The sequence below is a fragment of the Ascidiella aspersa genome, chromosome 3, assembly GCF_963924565.1.
Source record: "Ascidiella aspersa chromosome 3, kaAscAspe10.2, whole genome shotgun sequence".
NCBI classification, from domain to species: Eukaryota; Metazoa; Chordata; class Ascidiacea; order Phlebobranchia; family Ascidiidae; genus Ascidiella; species Ascidiella aspersa.
In genome coordinates, this window is record NC_139449.1 from 27,538,187 (window position 1) to 27,561,494 (window position 23,308).

At 36.8% G+C, this 23,308-nt stretch overlaps 2 protein-coding genes across 4 annotated transcripts; both read right to left on the bottom strand.

Moving 5' to 3' along the window:
• Window positions 1–1,198: 1,198 nt before the first annotated feature.
• Window positions 1,199–3,565, bottom strand: LOC146161287 (large ribosomal subunit protein mL62-like). 2 transcript variants are annotated; one of them, XM_083385421.1, is made up of 6 exons: window positions 3,101–3,213; window positions 2,754–2,796; window positions 2,615–2,674; window positions 2,457–2,539; window positions 1,959–2,134; window positions 1,199–1,763 (listed from the first exon to the last, which is right to left on the bottom strand). In XM_083385421.1, exons 1-6 carry the CDS (start codon window positions 3,149–3,151, stop codon window positions 1,670–1,672), a joined length of 507 nt encoding a protein of 168 aa, XP_083241547.1. In that variant the 5' UTR covers window positions 3,152–3,213; the 3' UTR covers window positions 1,199–1,669. The 2 variants fall into 2 exon arrangements, with proteins under 2 accessions (XP_083241547.1, XP_083241546.1); XM_083385420.1 differs by lacking the exon at window positions 3,101–3,213 and adding an exon at window positions 3,423–3,565 and having other exon boundaries at window positions 1,201–1,763.
• Window positions 3,566–11,903: 8,338 nt separating this feature from the next.
• On the bottom strand, window positions 11,904–22,606 carry LOC146161288 (ATP-binding cassette sub-family B member 6-like). Of its 2 annotated transcripts, XM_083383895.1 has the most exons (16): window positions 19,230–22,606; window positions 18,843–19,004; window positions 18,591–18,777; window positions 18,341–18,535; window positions 17,832–17,964; window positions 17,337–17,503; window positions 16,471–16,708; window positions 15,968–16,077; window positions 15,839–15,904; window positions 15,602–15,727; window positions 15,335–15,466; window positions 15,006–15,158; window positions 14,517–14,695; window positions 13,900–14,110; window positions 13,083–13,246; window positions 11,904–12,805 (listed from the first exon to the last, which is right to left on the bottom strand). In XM_083383895.1, exons 1-16 carry the CDS (start codon window positions 19,466–19,468, stop codon window positions 12,712–12,714), a joined length of 2,556 nt encoding a protein of 851 aa, XP_083240021.1. In that variant the 5' UTR covers window positions 19,469–22,606; the 3' UTR covers window positions 11,904–12,711. The 2 variants fall into 2 exon arrangements, with proteins under 2 accessions (XP_083240021.1, XP_083240022.1); XM_083383896.1 differs by lacking the exon at window positions 15,602–15,727.
• Between the last annotated feature and the right edge of the window lie 702 nt (window positions 22,607–23,308).

Sequence of the window (23,308 nt, forward strand, 5' to 3'; positions counted from 1 at the left end):
GTCTACAAATCTAATAAATACTTCGCACGACAGGGATGCGAAGTTTAAAGCAACTAGTAAACACTTGCGCTTCGTGATAAATTTTCAGAGATGACGTCACAAAAGTTATACAGGGTGCGGCAGAAAAACCTACAACTTTTCGAATTGTTACTGTACCAAAGCTGTAGCAGTGTGACAAGAGGTTGAACTGAAATTTTGCAGCAAAGGACTTACCATTTGTGTTTCAGGTTTAGTTTTAATAAGTAAATATTGTTTGTGCAAACTTTTTAAATTTCGAAACTGTATGTAAAATAAACTGGACTGGAAAACACCGTGCATCTATTGTGGTAGATTTCATTAAAAATCTATGACTCGAGAGCGCTATCTACAGGATGTAATCTTAAAAACAAAAATACAGCAAATGGTAACGTTTTGACTTTGAGATTCTCGCGGACGTTTAACAAATTCAGTAGTTTAACAAATTGTAACATAAAGTGGAATAAAGTGTCGATAATTTTGGTACTATAAAATACGCGGGGTCGTCCGTTGAAGGGTAGCCTACATAACACAGTGTGTACTATTTTTTGACCGTTTTAGGAAATCTATTTAACCGCAAAGCACTTTGTATATTGTATAAGTTATGGCGTATTGCACCGTAAGACTTAAAATGTACTAAGTGTAATTGTTGTAGACATTTTGCCATGGTAAACCAAAAAGCAAAACAATTTTCAGATTTTGGCTGTATATTCGCGTACGAGTTTGCTCGACAACATTACATGCACCTTAGGTTATATTAACTTTAAAATGCGGCCAGCAAAGGGTTGTTGCCATTGTACCGAGTTATGCAGGCCTACGCTAGAGTGCTAGACTACAAGCACCTAAACATCGGAAACAAAAATACTTTTTAAACGAGTCAAATTATACAGTATAATCTATATATTTTTTCCTTGGTTTATCGTGCACTGTACTATGCGCATTCAGTGTTATTTAACCTGATAAAGACCTGTATATGACGTCGAAACGTCGGAATAAAAATTTACATTTGCCAAAACAGCTCTACAAACTTGTTATACAGTACAAGTTGCGACCTTCTCACTTCCAACGTGCTTAGCGCATGTCGGAACTAAATCCAGCCAAATAAACCGACTACATATTTAATTATATCTATTCGGCCAACAAATATTGAAATTGCTACCATTTTTTTTTAACAATTTATGAACCGCAAGCATCGCTTTAGTCCAAAACGTAGCTTAACTAAATCGGTGAATCAACATAGTTCTACAGCCAAAAAAGCACGCCAAATACGCAACTGAAAAAATGTATTGATGTGGTGCAATGCACAATTGGACGCGGTACATCAAATTAGGCCTTGTGCAGTATTGCAGAGCACAGTCTAGAAACAATATGGCTTTCCGTAGAACACTCGGGCTCTATTTAGCGTTAATCTTGGCCTAATATTTGTTTTAAATTTTGAGAACTAATTGCATTGTTTGTAAAACATTTGGCAAATAATGTAAGACCTTTCTCGTATAACCGTTGTTTTTTCGTAATCAGTAAAGGTATAAAAGAATGACCACTATGGAGTAAACAAGCATTGACATTCTTATTTAACCATACTAAGTTGGCTCTTAAAAGTAAACATTTTAAATGTTTTCACTTTTGCCATTCATTCGAAATTCTTAATTGTTTCTTAATCCTCGTGAAAGTTGTAGGTGTTTCTCATTTGCTTGGTATAACTTCTCATTTTTTTCTGTTTTAATCTTCGTTTGTGTGCCGCTTGTATGCTGCAAGTATTTCAATGTAAATTATATATTCACAGTGAGTAAAAATCAAAGTAACAAAAGCAATGCAATTTATACCCAGTAAATCGGAAATTTTGAGTACCAGTTATATTAGTTTATTACATTTAAACAATTATAATTAATAACAGACCAAAGATAAACTACACACTATTTAATAGTAATATCAACTAAAGTCACCTGTCCATGTTATTTAAGGTATCCTGTATGTCTTGTTTTCTAGTATCTGGTGGCTTTTGCACTTCATCTATCATGGCTTTTATTTGATCGACACATTCTTTGGTGTTGTTTAGCTGGTATCTGCTATTCCCAGCAGATACTATGAGCTCCCCCTCTCGAGAAATTCGTTTTGCATACTGAGCAAATAATTTTGCAATAAATGTTTGGCCTTATTGCAACCCAGTCTGCATTCTGTGGCGTATGCACACATGATATTTTTTTATAAAAAAAAGTTGAATTGCAGTAGGATTTTCAACCTAAGGTGTGAAAAAACATGATTGCACACTTTAAAATTTGGTGCTGCACAACCGAGATCTTGGCGTGAACTGACATGAAATGCTGACTGGATTGTAACAATAACGAACAAATTGAAAAAGATTTAATTTGGTAAAATGCAAAATATAAATCATAAAAGGAAAACAATACTGCAACCTGATCCCATCTTAAACCGTTCAATACCTTTTCAACGAGTCCAAGTTTAACATTTTCTGGTAACCAGTCAGCACTCATGACATGAAATCGCATTTCCACTTTAGTGTTTGCTGGACAAAAACAAATGTTAAAGGTTACTAGAATGTTCTACGGTAAAATTAAAGCAACACAAGTAACATTCTTACTTTTGTTAACATGCTGACCACCACTTCCAGAACTTCTAGAGTACTTCTGTTTTACCTTATCTGCACATGAAAATAAGAGTTAAACATCATGTTTAACCTGGAGTGCAGCAATAACAAAAATGTATCTTTTTTGGGATACCTAAAGGTACTTCTCCTGTAAACTTTTCTCGACTGGAATCATTCTGCAACAATAGCAAAAAATCTATTAATACAATACAGTTGTTTGTCAAATTTTAAGGAACTGCTGTGTAATCATGCAGAAAAGTAAACAAGATTTTCGTTAATCAATGCTGTGCTTGTATTTGGGCAATTGAAACAAAAAACACAAGGGATATACTACTTTGTATGTTTATAGCATATACAAAAAATCTTTGAAACATAAATGAAACGAAAATCTGTGCTAGATGCAAGCATTTAAGAAAGTGACCTTTTGTTAATTACATATTTCTAGATTGCTGGGGGCTACTACTAAACCCACATTCTCACCAAATGTGCTGTGATAATGGAATTTCGTTGTAGAAAAAGATAAAATGTCATCTATATGAAGAATTATTACCACAGAACGTTCACGCTATTTTACAATCCTACCTCTTTTTACAGTTAACAAACAAGTTGTCAAAATTAAAATAACAAAAAAACAAAACAAGGGAGAATAAATATAATCATAATACTTCAATACCCAAACACAAACTCGCACCTTGACAAATATAATGTTCGAAATATAAACGCCTGAACAAGAATGTGATAGGATTGTAGACCAGCGCCCCCAAACGTCTTATACAATCACGCCTCAACGTTTTTTACATACCGATAGTGCAGCAGGATGAGTAAATGCATTGACGCTGTTTGGGTATAGGTTTGCTACGTTGTAAATACTTTTGTACGTATAGGAACGCTTAATATAGCGAAGACTTAAGCCACCAAACGTTAAGAAGTTTCCACTCATACTTGTTGATTGCTAACATTATAAAAAAATGGACTTGGTATAGCTTACCAGAGCTACTATAAAAATAAAAGTGCGTTGGACGCCATATTTGGTCTCTTATTATTTTACTGGCCTGGGTTTTTGTGGTATATTTTAACTAAGTAAATGCAAAACTTTTTGCGCTTTGTGTGAATCCCTATTGTGTTTGCAGAGAATGACTATGGTTCTCGCCCAAAAGCGTCGTGCATCATCGCTCTCCTACGATTTAAAAGGCGTTTTATTGCTTTGCGCGAATAGGTAGAACTTTTTTATAATACAGCTTTTACATTGAAAGTAACACGTCTTTAACCCTAAGCAATATCTGAATATGCGAACTGTATGGTGTTCTTAATGCTGTCTCTTTTTGACGTCACATTAAGGCAGTGTTTCTCAACCTTTGTTACTTGGGGGCGCACCTATAGATAGGGTTGCCAACCGTCCTTTATTGCAAAGGACAGTCCTTTATTTTCCTTTTTTGTCCTTGTCCCTTTTGACATTCATAAAGGACGCCAAATGTCCTTTATTTTGATCTTTTGTACTAGATTACATTCAAAAACGTTATTATTTAGAATATCTATTAAAAATCAAGAGCATGTATCATGTATGTGAAAATGCCTTACTAGCTACCGAAGCAAATGAAATCGTTTTTGTTACTTTTAAGTTATGTAACGCAACCATAATGGTTATGTTTAAATATTTTGTTAAAAAGGATATATATATACATATATATAAAACATATGCATATTATTTTTTGTCCTTTATTTTCCATTGACAAAATTGGCAACCCTACCTATAGAGACATATGAAAACGTGGTGGCGCACCTTGCGAGCGAAGCGAGTGCGAAATTTTTGAGGTGTACCGGTATTTGTTTCAAATTGCTTATAATTTTTAATTATATAGGCTTTTAATTTGCAAATCTTTAAAGGGATTCTAGCCTTGAGACCAAAATTGGAACAACATCAACTTCGGAATAAAAGACAGATAGGAATAAGGCGTAAATATTACTAATACCTAGTCGTAATAATGACGAAATCGGAATCAGACCTAAATAGCCCAAATAAGGCCTATACAACTTTTTGTCTAATCCCAAATCCAACCCAAAACTATCAATAACTCTCCTAATATTTTCAACCCTAACAAAATTGCTAACATCACCCATAAGCCAAAACAGGTGCAAAAAATCCGTGGCCAAAATAGCGGCGCCCAAATGTCGACAGCAAACGGCCAATGCCAGACAGGTGGCCCCCAATCATCCTATACCCTTTCCCTACAGCAGGGGTGCCCAACCTTTTAGCTCCCGGCGGCCGCATTCACAGTCTTATTTTTCTCACGACCGCTAGTTGAATTTTTTTAGGGATGACCCAAAAAGTGATCAAATCGTGACGTCATAACATAAATTATCTTAAAATGACGTTCTGTTGTTTAACCTACTCGTGGGAAAATATGGAACCGAAATGCAGATTAATCGCGCGAACCGCGATAAAAATGCGTATATTAGGTTTAGGTTGGACAAAACTTTTAATTCAATCGAAATGGGCTTAGGATCATAAATGAATTGTGTATTGTATAAACACAGGCATTTATGTTCTTAAACCAAAAAAATTAAAAAAAATTAAAAATTGTATTTACATAGAAGTTTGCCAAAAAAAATATTTTTTAGGGGGCACGGCTAGGTGCCTTCTCTGGATCCACCCATGCTCGCATTGCTTTTAGCCAATCTGATGACCAGCAATTGTAGACGGATATCTGGCTTGCCTATGACATAAAAAACCACGTCTGATTTTAGACCTGTCTCAAAGTACCAATTCAAACAAGAGCTAAAACGCAAGTTTGTATCAATGTATGACCGCCAGCTCTGTGGTTTATGATTTAATCTTTTTTGTTTTTTGTATTAACAAAATCAAGAAATTTTTGTGTGTGTGACCATTTAATTCTCCATATTATATTCTCACTCAATTTGATCAAAAACAGTTTACGATGCACTTACACAATCTTATTCGTTTAAACAACATTTTTTATAACTACCGCTTAACTTGTGCCACAGTTTTGTCATAATTCCATGCCTGGTCAGCCGTTAAATATGTATCATCATTTATTATGTTTTCTTTATGTGACATCACAATTCAGATTGTTACACATCTCCTATTTCTTTGTGCATCAATCAATCAATGAAATCTATTTTTTTGCGCACATAAGAAATCTGTTCTGAGAATGTAGCGAAAGAGCTTGGCTCACTGATTTAACTGCACTCCCTAAAGGCGTAAAAATGCTAATATCAACCATTAACACAGGGTGGTCGAAACCCAGGCCCGCGGGCCACAATGATGAATGACATCACTTTTTATGGCCCGCGAAGCACTGTTGAATTATTGTAATGCGTATAGTTGAGGGTTTAATCAAAGAAATATAAGTGACCAACGATCAGCAAGCATACTGCAATTGTTTGGTTATGACTGCTTATTTTCCGGTTACACTATTAAATAAACCAGATTACTATCGCTTATTAAGTTCGAATCCGGGGGGTGACGAAGAACGCCTAATTTTTGTGATGTATTAGACCGGTTTGAAAGTCGCACTACGTCCTATATGGGACTTTTTAAAATGGCTGTTTTGCGAACTTATAAGTTATATTTGCTTTTTGTTTTCCGTCTTTAATATGAGCATAACATAAAAATACAGCCCAATATAAATTACTATTTAAATGAACGATAAAATATGCCGCGCTTCTGTTTTACAGCAGTGGTTCTCAACTGGGTGCCCTGGCACTCTATAGGGTGCCATTTTTGACGCTCAAGGGTGCCAAAAGATATTTCAAATTCTTTAGGATTTACATTTTTGCTCTATTAGTAAGCTACTTGAAACACTTTTTTGTGTACGATAAAAATTCCAAAAATGGGTTTTGTCAACCTTGTTGCAAAGGTGCTGTTGCAATCTCGTTTATTGTAACGTTACAATTAACCACTCAGCAAAACTACGAGCAAGGTTTTTGCGAACTATTTAAAATTTCCGTAGTGTGCCGCAAGCAAAAAATGGTTGCGAAGCACTGTTTTACAGGTTTTTACTATGACTAAAGGCTGACACTCTCCGTGATGCAATTTTAGCCAAATTAATCTATAGTTAAAAAAATTCTATGCTTATAAATGCAGTAAGCTTCTTCTGAATTGAAATTTTGTCAAATACGCAATTTTTTTCGCGTTTCACGCGCACCATAGTAGCAAGTTTGTGGACCTTATATGTCCTTCGACGTTACTTTTTGACGATGCTTTGCGGCGTCATCGTTAAACTTTTCATACCCCGACCAAACGAAAATGTAGCCTGCTATATGGTGCCCGCCAAGAGTATGCAACAAATATTGTGGCCCGCGATGCTGTCAACCTTGGACCACCCAGCATTAACATATGCCAGCACGGACACGACCGCCAACACATGCTTATTAAAATACGTGTTAACGTTTATTTAAGTCTTATTCAGATTAATTTTGGACTTATTTCGACATGTTTAGGTCTTATCTAGACTATTTTAGATGTTATTCTGTCGTGGTTATTCCTGCAAATTTGGCGTTATTATGTTGGTGGTCTTATTACTATATGGTATTATAATTATCTGATTTAGATATTGCTGCTTTGTAATTTTTATTATGTTTTCTACTTTAAAGCACTGTGAAATCAATGAGCTAAGCCTAATAGAAAGGAAAATATATATATATGTTTAATTTATTTTTTTCCTTTTGCTCGCGGCGCACCTGGCAACCTTCCATGCGGTTGAGAAGCGCTGCAACAAGGTGTTGCTATGTAGGCTATTTGTGTGTGTGAATGAGTTATAATTTATAATCCCGTTGAGTGGATTGCCTGTATATCAACCCGTTTTGAGATAAGTTAATGGATGGAATACATGGTGTAGAGTCGACGCCGGAATCTGGACTCCACGAATCTGCGAAATGGCCGGAGTAGAATTATGGACTCTTACGGTATTTTTGGAATCCACCAACGATCATATTTTACATTCTGAGTGCCGGGAAACGTTTCTTCTGGGAAATCTTTTCAAGAGTAGTGCTATACTGCCACCTTGAGAGTCCCATAAACAAGGAAAACATAACGTCCTTGCAATAAACTTTGGCGAATAATGGTTGAAGTTGTAGTAAAGACGTAAAGTAATAATATCAAAGCCCATACAGAAGTAGGTATTATATTCAACGTTTTGAAAAACTCTTCATTCAAGGCTTTTTCGGTTGTCAGGTCAAGGGCTGAGGTGGCCTATAAATAAATAAAAAGTGTTTGTTGACTTTGATTTAGGCAAGTTTAAAGCGGATCTGTTCGTCTTGGCAGCTGTGTTTTTTTCCCATTTATTTCAAAATTTCAATATAGCCGCTGGTTTGAATTTCAAATTATATATGACGTTATTCAAGTAACCCTCTATTTATCATAAATCAACCCAACGAAATTCAATTCAATGTCGCTTTTCTTTATTCATAAAAAGATTATTTCTGATTTTTTCCGTTTCCTGAAATCAGTTAGTCAGCGACTTATTCTAAAACTGTTACCACTAACATACTGGACTCCAGTCATAACACCTAAATAAGAACAATATCAACGTCGGAATAAAATACATTTCGGAAAAAGTCCTAAAGTCGGAATAAGCCCTGAATGGTCAGGATCAGGCCCAAAACCTTTTACCTTACCCCGAACAAAACCAACGCCATAATTTTAACCCTAACCCTTATACCCCTACCATTAACGCCCTAATAATCAAACAGGGGGAAATTCGGCACCAAAACAGCGGCGCTCTAACGGAACAGGTCACACTAAGGCGTCCAAACGTCGCACCAAAACAGCAATTGCCAGACCGACTGCCCCCGAATGTCACATTGGCTCTAACGTTGTTGATACAACACCCTTCTGGAATCTAAATCATACTTGACACGCAATGGGAAAACCCTCCAAATACCACCGTCCCACCACCCAAATCATTGTAGTAGTGAAACAACTCTTTTGCGCCTTCCTCGAAACCATAAACGCATGATTAGCGAACAGTAAATAAAGCCATGGCTATATTTCGTGGAGATTTTACCGCAATTTTTGGCACTACAGTACGTCGTTGACATTTTCGTAAGTGGCCAGCAAAACGCTAACACCTTTACTCGCATTTACTAAAGTAATGTGCAAACCAGTCGCATCATACGTTTTGCATAAGTTTTAACATAATGCATTTCGAATGTTTGAAGAAGTAGCGACCACCAGTTGGAGAAGATCTGCCCTAAATCACTGTTAAATTTAGAAGATGTTTTACCATTTCTGAATAAGTCGGTTAACTTGTTTAGTCAAAAAGGTTAAGCTATCGATTTTATGAAACGGCCCTTACGGCGTTAGCTGATGCTGTGTTGTAAACTAATCATTTTTATCACTTAAGTCTGAGTTAAAGTCATTCGTAAATAACTTAAATCCCAGTCAAGTCATAATTAGAGCAAGTCAAGTCAAGTCCTTGTCAGAAAAGTAAAACTTTAAACTATTAAAACTAGTAAGAAGTCGTCCGATTACGAGCAATAACTCAAGTAAAAATAACATAAACGAAATACATAGCGAGCAGATTGTTTTATGTGCATAAATTAAGAATAACGCAATTTTAGAACAAACTGTTGAAGAAAACACGTCATTTCAACCCAAGCCATTTCTCCCAAACATTTAGTCAAGTCAAGTCATTTGGAAAAACTGACTGATGTGACTTAAGCACACTTTTTTATCTAAACTTAAAAACTCGATCATGTATGTTAAACTATAATATAACATACTTTTCTTGGACTTTATTGCTGACTAGTTCATAATACCGCTGGCGTTAACGTCACTAAAAATATGTAATTATGAGGCAACACTCAAAGCTGTCATCAGCAGGTATCGCCCTGCGGAACGAAACCAATTTGAACTTGTCAGATTTCGTTTGACGCAACAATCAATGCCAATTTAAAAATCAGGTTCCACACCCATTTTTGTTAGGCATAATTAGCAGAGTATGATCGTTAATGTCCGTCACGATCTGGAGGTAACTATGCACTTTTTAACGATTCACCATAGCGAAGGGATGGACTATTACAGGCACAAATTATAAGTGGAATAGGACATCCAGTTATTAACACAATATGAAATTTGGACTGCTGACAAACCCCATCACGCGGTTTCGATAAGATCGATGACGTCCACCAAACTAAACGACCAATTATTGGGGAAATATAGGTTAAAATGGTAGCAGTTTAATAACCGGGCTTAATTGCTTAACGCAGGGCGGAGGGAAAGTCGTAATTTCCTATCACACCCTTAACACCTGCGATTGACTTTTCTAATAGGCAGGGCGGAGGGAAAGTCGTAATTTCCTATCACACCCTTAACACCTGCTTTGACTTTTCTAATTGTATAAATACCAGGACGAGTTTAGTTTCGCCATCAGTTGCTGTTTCTCGGTATAGCATTACAACCGTTGTGCCCGTGTCGCCAGCTTATTTGATTGAATGATGAGTGCGATTGTCAAATTTTCGTTGGTAATTCTGCTTTGCTCAGTCAGCATTGCTCGAGGTGCACTTGTTCCAGCTGACTATAACGGTAAGTCAAATTTCAGACAATTGACATTTTAACGCTTGGACATTAATGTTTTTGTAAGCTTTCGTTAACAGCCCGGGGCGAAAAATACAATTAAGATGTTATTGCAACATAAAAAACATTGGAATTGGCTATAATAACTTGAAACAATACGATCTATAATCAAAATCGCCATAAGTGTAAATGGTAACAAAATAAACGATGGAGTTTGTAAGCTTTCAATATTATTTGAAGTAGTTAATCCAATATTTCAATCTAAATGCTTACGTTGAATATAAAGTAACCTAATTTCCAAAATATCAATGTTGCAATATTTAAAAAAAATATTTGATTTTGCAGGGTGCCCCATTACAAGTGGCTGCCCAGGAAACCCGTGTTATGGCGCCATATGCTACCGTTACAAGGGCGCTATTTGCAAGCCAAACTGTAAAGAATGCAAGCCGCAATTCTACACGCCATATGGTTATCCTTTACCAGATTCATTTTGCAATCGTAAGTAAACCGCTAGGCTATAAAGCTAAAATTCCTAAAATCGCAGGTGACTAAGTTGTTTAAGAAGAAGAGTCACATTAAGACGTTTTCACATTTTAAAGTTTTACAACATTGGTACGTTGACAACGTTTTTCAAGTTTTAAAAACATCGGTATTCGTTGGCAACTTTGTGTTTTCATTTTTTTTTAATTTAATCTCTTACATCGAGCCTGTAAAACGTCTCTAATTTGGCGTGTTAGGGTTTCCAAAATGCGCTTATTTGAAGTAAGCAGAACCTATATCCAGCTTGGTAAGTTAAAGTGCTATTTTTCGGTAATCTTATACACAATTCCGTCCTCAAACAAAAACGCCGTCGTTAACTGAGTTCGAAAATACTATAAAAGTTCTTGATCCTAAAGTTATTTTCTTGATGTTCCGCCATAAAATACCTCCAGAGCTTGGCAATAGTTGAGGCGCCGAAAAATAACATTCAAATCTTATACAGCTTGCCCCAACAATTTGATTCCGGCTACTTGGAGGCAGAACTGCATCGAAACTTGTCCCGGGTCACTTTCAACACCAGGGGGCAACTTCTTTTGTCTTCCCAAAGGCCAATATCACCTCTGCATCTGTCCACCTAAAATGGTGCTGAACTTGCACACCCGTACTTGCGTTTACAGGGAGGAATGTCCACCACTGAGAGGTTGGTCCTATTAACTTTCGCCGACGCAATTAACTAGACGAGGTTAAACGTAAAATTAGAAAGCCCGTTTGATTTTAACAATACAACCTTGTTGTTCTTCTTTAGGTTGAGCTGCTTCGACTTTGCAAGGAACTAACGACAACAGCACGAGGAAACCGACGTGAAATTTCTTTAATTTAAACTCGTCCGCTTAATATCCCGTGTTTTGTTGTTTCTTATTTATCGTTTTTTATAAATAAAAATGGTGACGGAATTTATATTAGAAAATGTGTTATTTAAAATTCTGAGGGCCGTGATATGAAATTGCTAGATATAGCGGAATTTGCCAAGATGATTTTGACAAACATGTTGTAAATCGGTGGTTCCCAACATTTTATGGCTTGCGGCATATCCACCAGAAATCGTGAATAGATTTCGGCACCCCTTTAGTATAGACTTTCCGTTATGTAATTCACTATAATGTCACAATAAATGGAACTGGAAGCTCACATCAAACCTAAACAATGATGGAAAATATAATGTGATTTATTTTACTCTCATCATACACAAAGAGTTAGAGGCTTAGCAATAGAGCAAATATCAGATCTTAAACATTCCCAAATATTTCGAGGCACTCCTAAGCATAAGACAGTAGAAATGGCACCCGAGAGTGTCGCGCCATTCCGGTCGGGGACCACTGTTTTAGGTGCTATCGCTTATACCGCTGTATGTTTGCTTTAAAAACGTAACAAATTCAAACGAAGTACAAAAAACAATATTTTAATTAAATTATTGTGTTCCAAAATTTGAAGTAATTTTACAAACGAAGCAATGTTCATATAGTAAGAGAGCATTTTTCTATATTGGTTTGGAAGTAATGCATTTTGTAAAGAGCCTGAATTGTTTTAAAAAATACTATAAGGAATATCAGGAAATCTATTTAGGATTAATTTGGCCATCAGAATAGGACTGTAACGCTTGACGCCATGTTTAATTTAAACATTGAATGATGTATATGGGGGTGAGGGGGAATTGTTAAAAACGGCCTAAAACATAAGTAATATAAAAAGATACAAAACTATTTTGTCGCATTTATACAATCAAAACAAAAATAGAAAAATAGACAAAAAATACAGTGAACCATATCCTCGTAAACGCCATCAACTGTCCACAGTGTTACTCAATGTCCTAAATAGCAATACGTCGTATTTGGTAATTAAATCTAAGTAAAGCAGGGAAACGCAATCAGTATACAAAAACTGCACGACAGATGTTATTCATATTTTTAACATCAAGAAAAAAATGTTGCTTTTTAATTTCCAATTCTAAGCTTGTTAAATGTGTATATCCATCGTAATATAAGGATCGCGGTTAAAAAACGTTTTTTTCATAAACCTAAAGAGTAAATTCATGCTTTCTAGCTTCCAGCAATTGTCGGCTCCACATCTCGCTATAGATCCCTCCTCGATTTTTTAACAATTCCTTGTGCCTGTTTAAAAGCGAAAAAAGTAGAATATTTTTTGCATTGTAACAAATTCATCATGCTAAACGCGTTGCACCACTTTTATGTAATGCAATTTTGTTTGTTTTACATTTCTGAATATGATTAAACATGCCCATAGAGAATGAGTTACCACTTTAGAGCCAAACTGTTGTTTCGACCGGCGACTGTAATGTACGGAATGGAGCAGTTTAATCTAGTGGTAAACGATGTTATTCCTTAAAAAAAGTCAACACAAACGGTAAAGCATCACGAGACTACTCACACGCCACGCTCTGCTACTTGTCCGTCTTTCAGCACCAAAATGCAATCCGCTTTGACAACGCTGGACAGTCGGTGAGCCACGAATATCGTCGTTTTGCCTTTCAGCTCGTGCGCTAAGGAATCCTGCACCCTTTTCTCAGTTGTCAGGTCAAGGGCCGAGGTAGCCTACAAATAGGATAATAAATATTTTGGCCAAATGTATCAGCTCGGCAGCAATATTTCAATGATTTCTAACACTTCTATCGTCGCTAGTTTGAATTCCAAAATGACATTTTCCAAGTTTAACGTAGCAAATGCAATAGAATTACATATTTTATTTTGGTTTTCTCGTCAATGGCATAATATAATGCCGAAAGATAAATCACTACTTCTGTATGAAAGCAGCCAGCGGCTTCCATAAAAGCCGATAAGGATTACTGATATAGAATCATATAAAAAAAATCCAATCGTGATAGAGATTCCAAAATATCCAAATGCTTATACATGCTTCTGAAATCAAAATTGGACAAAGTTGAAAAATCTGTCCAAAGAGCAGCGACCCACCAAACAAATCATTCCTCTTCCAGCGAAACAACACTTTGCCCTTTCCTTTAAGCAATGAAACGCATCATGACCAAACACAGCCATAGATAAGTATTTCAGAGATAGACGTAACTTGTAGGACTACGTCTTGCACATTTTCGTCTCTTGCAGAACGATGCTATGTGTTTTTCCAAAGCCACCAATAAATGATAAAGTCAGCGATCACAGATTTGAGTACCATATCCAGAAGTTAAGCCGGGGTTTTAAATTTTAATGCGCATGGAAAATGTTCATACCTCGTCGAGCAGAACGATGCTGGGCGCTTTCAGAAGAGTCCTGGCGATGGCCACCCGCTGCTTTTCTCCACCGCTCAGTTTGAGACCTCGCTCGCCCACCATCGTATCGTACTGATCCGGCATCGTTACGATGCGTTCGTGAAGTTTGGCCGTATTAGCAGCGCGTTTCACCTCTTCCCAGTTGGTGGATTGGCCGCAACGAATGTTGTTTCTGTAACGCATAGAGTTGATCAAATCGAATAGTTTTATTGTGAGAAAAGCTTTCAGTCTATAGGTTGCATTAGCAACTTACGGTAACATATATGATTTCAAAGAAAAAAACAAGCAAGATGACACAAACTAGCGTGAGAGTAACCCCTGCTAGCGCCATGTATTTTTGTATTTATAAAAATGCTTGCTTTTCAGCGATAAAACTGCCTTAGTGTATATCGTAGCTGAATACTGGCAAAAAGCCCGCGTGTAGTTTTAGAATGTATTTAGAAATTATTTTTACATTTAAAGTCACATACTTCGAAATTTCTCGAACATGACCCCTTTATTGATAATGCCACGAGTCCTTTTTCAATATTCACCAAATTCCGGAGATAATGCTTAAGTTTAACGCACCCCATACTCACAATAAGGTATCGTTGAAGAGCACAATGTCTTGCGGCACGAGACCAACGCAATCATGCAGCGATTCTTGAGTGACGCTTCTGATGTCTTTTCCATCGATCTTGATCGCTCCGGAAGTTGGTTCGAAGAAGCGAAGGAGAAGTCGTATGATGGAGCTCTTCCCAGATCCCGAATCGCCGACCTAAAATAAGTAGATATCACTTCACAACATATCCCTTTATCATTTAGTAATACTAAATATAAGCGTTAAGCGACCTTAACTTCTACTGTTTCACCATAACTTTTCGTTTTTGTCTACAACTTTGTTTTTCTGCAAAAGCACGACTAAATTACTTAAACTGCAGAATCTTTTTTTGTTCTGTTAACGTATGGACGTTTCACTAACTGAAGTACATTTAGTGTGTTTAGCTAATCCATTGCGTAATTTAGCCTTCGTGTTACATTCTAAAGAATCCATCATTCGTTGGTCTTAGCTTAATTCAGCTGCTTACTAGGGCAAACGTTTGACCAGCTTCGACAGTAAATGAAATGTTGGTTAAGACAGGCTTGTTTGGATCGTAGTAGAAAGAGACTTGTTGAAATTCCACTTTTCCCCCTTCAATGGTCAGCATTTTTGCATCAGGAGAATCGTGAATATCACTCTTCTACAAGTAGTAATACATTTTAGTGCTATAAGGGCATTGACTGAGATATAGATCGCTTTGTATACCAGCGGGCGACATTTAATCGGTCGAGAAAAATATAGTTTTAGTGACTCAAAAAAAGCCGACCCAATTTGTAAATTTTGACATTTGTAATTCTACGCAGTACGGTAACCTGCCTCGTTAAAAAGTTGCAGCATGTTCTCCATGTCTACGAAGCTGCTTTGGATGAGCCTGTAGAAGTGGCCGAGGGCACCCATTGGCCGGTAGAGCTGGGACATGTAGATCTCGAACGAGACGAAGTCTCCTATCTGAACATTTTGAAGAGGTTTAAACAACGGCTTTGCCGCTGGAGCAGCCTACACTAAACTTTGTTTAAAACATAGCGCTTACAATTTATCCACAACGTCTTTTAAGTTAAGAACAGTTGATGTGCATAACGAAACCTGTAATATTTCGTCTGCAACAAGTTTGGCGCAGAGTATAGTCCCAATTAAGAGGCCTGAGTGAATGATTGCTATTTGTACGACCTTAAGAAGAACCAGCGTCATTGTTGTTAGATATTCGGAATCCTGAGGCAGATTAAAAACAGGTTAAAACAGGAAAGTGAAAAAGACCCTAAATTATAGGGATTAGGCTAATACTTTAAAAGCACCTGGTAGAAAACAAGCATTTGCTCTCACCTGAAACGATGTGATTGCTTCTTTAAATCGAAGTGCTTCATAGCTTGCAGTGTTGTAACACTTTATCTAAAAAGCACATAAAGCGTTTCTTATCGAATAGTTAAGAAGAATTACCGAGGAAGTACTAACGGTTTCGAAGTTTAATAGCGAGTCGAAAGCAACTTGTTTGACCTTGTTGTCCTTCAAGTTCATTGTCCTCCGAAACCGAGCGTTCCACTCCGTCATAGAAACTGTACTGACTGCAAACCAAAACATACTACTCACTTAAATAAGGTTACCAGAAAAAAAATCACAAATGATATCATACAACAATATGGTGCGCACAGTCGCATAGTGTTTTAAGGTGTTCTAACGTACTCAAACAGTCCGACATATTTCTTCAACTAGCTCTCCAAATAACCTGTCACCGGAGTTCTGGTTATTTTTACAGACTGACAACAAATAAGTCTGATAAGAAAATAGCCAAAATAAAGGTAATAGTAGAAAAAAAGTTTGAGTTTCTGTTTCTAATAAGGCTCATTTTACTTAAAGATTCTGGTTAGCTGTGAAAAAATATGTTGAGTGTCGACATTTTTAACGCCCTTAAGTAACTATAAATTTGCGAGACTATACTGCAAAATGCGTATACTTACAGCAGTACAGCAGAAGCCACACAACAATAAGCAGGCCGAACCAGGCGTTGAAAGCCAAGGCAAAGTAAACGACGGCTACGATAATGTCGCAGATGGACGGCAGAAGGTTGAAGAAGACATAGAAGAGGAGCAAGTTAATGCTCTTTGTTCCTCGCTGCATCGATTCCAGGACTGCACCCGTTTTTCTGGACAGGTGCCAACCGAGCGGGAGGGAATGCAGGTGCCGGAAGAGCCTGGCCTAAAACCAAAGCTTTAGCAAACAACTGGCAGAATAAAACGTTTGTGGTGCAAGGCAAAATACACATCATGACAATTATGGAAATAAACACTGCACAGCTATAGATTTTTGGATTTTTGGAATTCTATAAAGAACATGGACTCTGTAGCAATGCGACAATTAATAGGATGTCCGATAATAATGTTGAATCGGAGCAGATTCCCGACGCCAAGTGATAGTATCCGTACTCTGCCACTTTAGTAATTTGTTTTTATTTCAGCCTTGTTTTGCAACCCAACATATTCATGGCAGGTAATTTTTTGATTACATTAATAAATCGAAGATAAAAACGCTTTCTAGTACAAAAGCAATTTTAAATAACCTGGAAAATACTGTCACTACTTTCTCAATTTAATCCTTTTTGTTATCTGACTGTACTAATAATGTTTTTTTTTTGGTATCCTATCGGACAGCAGTACTTTTTATCTCAAATATCGGGTATCTGTGTTGGAACATGTTCAATAACGGACTTAGTACCATTCACCAGTTACATCTCTATACCCAAATATTGTTATTTAAAATGCGCTAAATAAGCAAAAATTAAAACCACGATTTATTTGCAATAATATTAACGATGAGATTAGCTTGCCTGTAAATGGCGGGTGTTGTACTGTCGAACTCGTATCCAGAAATATTGACGCAAAATCTGCAACAACCCACCAGAAAACATACTGCCTTGCAGCAGTTTAAAGACGATGAGAAAAAGAATGTTGCTCAGAATTGATTTCCAATTTTCATGACGAATTAGGGAATTGACTTGTAAAAAACATTAGTTGTAAGCTCTTTTACCGATATTATAGCACTATGTTTTTTTTAGTTGTTTGTGAAATAATTTTTTTTTGTAGGCTAATTCCTATACAAGTAAATTAATACTACTTAGGTTACCGCACCTAGTGTAGCCTATTATATCTCAAGACAAAAGCATTTTTTTTATGTAGCCTATTGTTAAAATCGTGCTGCCATTGGGCTTGTTTAATTAAATGGAATATGAAATAGCGTAAATATGATTTTATCACGAGAGTTTTTCCAAGTTTAACTAAACTGCCGCTTTACAAACCTTGTACTGTGTGGAATTGGAACCTACCGATTGCTTTGGAATAAATTGAAATTTGTGGATTTAGGAAGGTGCCGACCAGCAGCAAAGCGATGCAGAGCAGAACGTGAAGTTGAAGTCGCAAGTCGTTTGAAGGCCAGAGATGCGGTGAAAGGATCCGAAGCTACAAAGTGTCGTTAAACTCAACGAAAAGCGAAATTTCGTTTAACAAGTTAAGTTTAAATAGACCTACAATTTTTTTTCTTCTCAAATTCAGTGGAATTAAATGAACTACACAGATACTTTATATACTTTTTCTTAAACACAGCGTTCCCACCTGGAAATTTACCATACTGCACTTTACTTTAGTCAATTTCGCAGACATTTACAACTAAACAAATTTCGTTTATCGCGCCCGAAGAAAATTTCACATTGAATCAACATTAGTTGTTATTCAAAACCGATAGGCTTTCCAAAAATGCTTGAGGTATACCAAAAGTGACGTTTACTGCCGTGGAAATACAACACTTTGTTGGAATTCCTTTCAAAAAAAGGCTTACTTTTTGACTAAATCCATGCCACGTTTTGCGATGTTCCTCTTTTCCGAACGATTTTTTGTTCTGTAGCAACTCGAAACCTTTCTGATCGCACTGTAGTGAAGCTTTCGGGCCCAAATACTTTGTGCAGGTCACTTTATCCGTCAACAATATAAGCGATAAAATCGTCGACCTGCCGATCCAAAAACACAGCGAAATCTGTAATGAATTTGTCGTTCAGAGTAGGAAATGAGAAAATATAACAGCGGCATACCTTGTCTTTTACGCTGGATGCTGAAAACCACCATGATTCGCTGTAAATTGGTGTGACGCAAAGCATCTCCAACGAGAGCAATACCAACCAGATGAGACGACTAGTGGGCCGAATTCGCAAAATCCCCAAGACCAGCTGCTTCTTTCGAAACGCAATCATCCACAAGCCTATCGCTGCCAATCCAAACCTACATACATTGTGTTAAACAACCTAAAGTGCGAGGCGCGCAGCAATTTCGGAGAAATGTATTACCTTAATACCAATATCGACTGGGAGCCGCCGCTTTGGGAAAAGTCAGGAGTTTGAGCGACTGCGAGCTCGGCAAGTGAACAAAGTAAAAGACAAAAGGCTGACGAAATTTCGAAGAGATACGAAGCTGGCCTTGCCCCCCGCCGCGGTCGCTGTATATGGTGTCTGCAAAACGTATATGGTGTCTGCAAAACGTGAATGCATTTCGCTAAGCATAAGTGTGGATAGTGAACGTTAAAAAGGGGGCACAAATTTGTACAAATTATTTCAAAGGAGATTAAGTAGGCTCTTTCGTAATTACCGTTAATAAATCTCAATTCAACTCTTTCTTATGTAAATTTTTTTAACTCTACGGAAAATCTTATTTTTTACGCTGTTTGACAGTCTTACCTTCTTCTGCATATTGAAAAAAGTATGACCAGCGATAGTACAGCCATCACAGTTACACTCAAAGCGTAGTAGAAACATTTTGATATTCCATCGTTCTGCCACAGTGGGAAAAGAGTTTGCCCACATTCGCAGAAACTTGATCCTTGACAGTTATCCAGACTACTCAAACCTATTTGCTGCTTTTTTGAGATTCTCAAGTTTCTGATATATCTTATAAGTGGATCATTGGAATCATTCATACCTCTTGTTTTTGTCTTGGAAACAAATAATAGGGAAGCGCGTGTTTGCTAAGGTTAAGCTTTAGGCAAATTTAAACGTGCCGCGCCTGTCAATGTCAAAACGTTGCATTATAAAGCCGCCATTCGCCTGGTTTGACTCAAAACAAAACAAAATTTAAATAAATAAACGGCAGCAGCGAAACACGGCAGTAGTGTGGTAATCGATCTTAGTAGTAAACATAACTTTGACTGACTGATCATATGAGCTTTATGATAAAGGCATTTGTACAAGTAGCTTGTCAGTTGAAAGCCCTGCGGCCTGTCAGTCGCACTACACGAAGCATAATATACTATTGGTGAAAGCGAGATACACGAAGACAGCTGTGTCGTGGAATATCGCTAAGGTCATTATACTCTGGTCGTAGGTATATTGACTGGTCAACGTTGTTGTAAGATCGATAGCTTTGAGCCTTTGTTTCGAGACAGTTGATTACTAGCTATGAAATTTAAAGTCACATAGTTTGTGAGGCTTCTAAAGTAGGTCAGACAGCAATCTGCATCGGAGCAAAAATAACATTTGGTTTGGTGTCAATTAAACCTCCCAAATATGTTCGTTGGGTGTAAAGAAATGTGTCAACTATAAGTATTGCAAAGTTTAACAGCCTATTCTCGAAGCTGATGACAAAGATAAAAAAGAACTAGACGGGGGTGCGGTTGTTGTATATTTTGTCAGGGGGTATATTTTCAGGGCTTAGAGTTTATTTTCAATTTTTACTTTATTTTAATTTATTTCTTTTTTTTTTTCAAGTTTTTTTTTAAATATTTTGTATTGTGCACTTTATATTATATATTTTGTTTTTCATTTTCCTTAACTTGTTTCTGCAAGCAAAAACAGATATGGGCCGAAAACTTCCCCACTTAACTGATGCCTTTGATGCGAAAGGGGTTCAAATATGGCGTAGATTTTGGGGAATGATCGAAACATATATTTGATAAATAGAATTTACGTTGATAATGCGTATGGCCATTTTATTACATTTTGACCAGCTGACGTGTTTGAAAATCAAATATTATCATTTTCTTAAAGACTAAAAATGGTTTAACGCCTATGGTTTGCTATACTTTTGCAAACTTTTACTCGGTAATTTTTTACCATGGCTTGGTCCGAGCAATCACTGTTAAAACAGGCTTTAAATCTGTAGTTTCAAACAATATGAAAAACATTATTATGTGCTCAATACGCAAACTATTAAATCGAAAGTTTTGCTAGATGTTTAGGCCTGATGTTGGTATGCTGGTTGGAGCAAGATGCACAACAGGTGCTAACAGAGAGGCGTAGACTGCCTCAAGATTTCGCATTTAAATTTGCGGAGGTAAATACACCCTATTGACACTTGATTATTAGGCGAAGCTTATCGCGAAGTTATTGGTCGCCCGAAAAAAAGCTAATGCCGCATTGAAAGCAAGCATTATAAATGAGTCGCCGATATTCTGCTTTGAACATCTCTACTCGCAATGCAAAACTTTATTCACGGCCTTACCTCTTTGTGTATTGCCACGACAATATGATGAAATACAATTTGGAGAATATTTGAAAAAATCGTATTTGGAGAATATTTGCTATTTGCGCCTGTATAGTATGTTACTCCAATCCAACATATCAACACACAATTTTTAGTTGTGTAGGCCTGGTGTTGATATGTTGGATTAGAGTTGCCACCAGATTTCGCATTTAAATTTGCAGCGGTAAAATAAGTTATTTCTTAAGAGCATTAAGTAATTTTACTAAAGAGAAGCCTCGTTTTAAAATGCAAGTCGCACGAGCCCAGTTTTGGACCTGCCACTTCGCACAATGAAAGTCTCACGCGCGGGACAATAAAGCACAGCAGGCGGTGAGTCGCTTCGTCACTTCGCAAGCTGGACAAAGCAAGCGAATGTGAACGAATTCTGTATAAAAGTTTTTCTGCTGCTAGATGGCAGTCGTTAGCTAGAAAGAGCTAAAACGCAATATTTCAGGTTTTTGTCCCCCAAGCAAAGCCCCCTGGGGGTACAGCCTCATAAACTTCTACAAAGTACCTACATACCACTCTACGCCATGCCTGAAAATTTGAAGGTTCTACGATGTCTACTTTTTCTATAAAGCTTCGGACAAAAATCGGTCTAAAACATACCATAGGAAACCAAAAAAGAACTAGACGGGGGGGTGTTTGTTGTATATTTTGTCGGGGGGTATATTTTCAGGGCTTAGTTTTTTTTTAATTTCTAAATTTTCATTTTTTTTAGTTTTAATTTTGAATTTTTTTAATATTATTAATAATGTTAATTGATTTAATTTTTTTTTTTAATATTTTATATTTTGTATTGTCTATTTTATATTTTATTTATTTTTTATTTTCCCTAACTTGTTTCTGCAACAAAAACAGATATGGGCCGAAAACCTCCCACTTAACTTATGGCTTAGATGCGAAACGTGTTTAATAATGGCGAGGTATTTGGGTAATGATCGAAACATATATTAGATAAATTGAATTTACGTAGATAATGCGTACCACCATGTTATTAAATTTAGGCCAGCTAACATGTTTAAAAACCAATATTATCATTCTCTTAAAATGGTTTAACGCCTATGATTTGATATACTTTTGCAAACTTTTACTCGGTGATTTTTTACCATGCCTTGGTCTGTGTAATCACTGTTAAAACACAATTTGAATCTGTAGTTTCGAGCAATAAGCAAAACACTTTTATGTGCCTAATGCGCAACCTATTTAATCGAAAGTTTTGCTAGTTGTTTAGGCCTGGTGTTGATATGTTGGTTAAGGCAACATTCACGACAGGTGTTAACAAAGAAGTTTACGTTACCACCAAATTTCGCATTTAAATTTACAGCGGTAAAATATGTCGTTTTGTAGCAGCAATAAGTTATTTTCCAAATGTAGCCTCTTTCCGAAAGCCAAGTCGCACGTGCGAGTTATTTCACCGGTGACAATAAGAGGCGCAGCATGGTGTCTGTCGCTTCGGGCTTCGCAAACTCAAAAAACGCTGATTGTTTTAACTTCTCCCCTCCCCTCAAACCAAATAAAAAAAAAACAATTTATTTTCACCCTATTAATAAAAATAAACTACCCAAACCACAAAAATCTCCAAACATTTTGATCCTTTTTTTTAATCTAAATTCGAAGTACAACCAACAGTTTTCTGATCAAATTGTGCCCGCATTACTTATCTCAAAATGTGCGAACATTTTCACAATTTTATTTCGAAAATTTTTAATTCAAAAATGTGCACACATTATAAAAAAAATGCGCACATTGTTTTGCAGATTTTCGCGTCCACTTTTTTTGCGCACATTGTACAAAAACGTTTGCATCCCGTCTCCTACATTCGTTATATTTAAATCGAGTTAACAGCAAATCGTAAATTTATTTCTGTTTCAGCTGAAATTACGGAACTAAATTTAACTTCCACAGAACATTTCCTCATTTCATTCTCTGCCGGAGCAAATCAAAATATCACGAGGGTCGCGTGAGAGGAAAATATTTCCCTCGACAAGCCCTTACAAAATATCCTATTCTTCTTTGTTACGGTAAAGTTCACGTTTGGCTTTGTTCGGCTGCACAACAACCTCATTCACACATGGTGTTATCTAAATAACGTCATGCTGATTTAACGCAACACATAAACCTCACCCATTCAATTATTGCGCCAACTGAACAGGTTAGGTACATATATCCCCAAGCGCCACGGTATAGGGGCGCCAAAATAAGGCTTACCAATGCCAAAATAAGACTGTTCCTTCTTTAAAAACAATTGTTCGATTAAAATTTGATTTTTCCCCTATGAAGTAAGGTATATTATGTT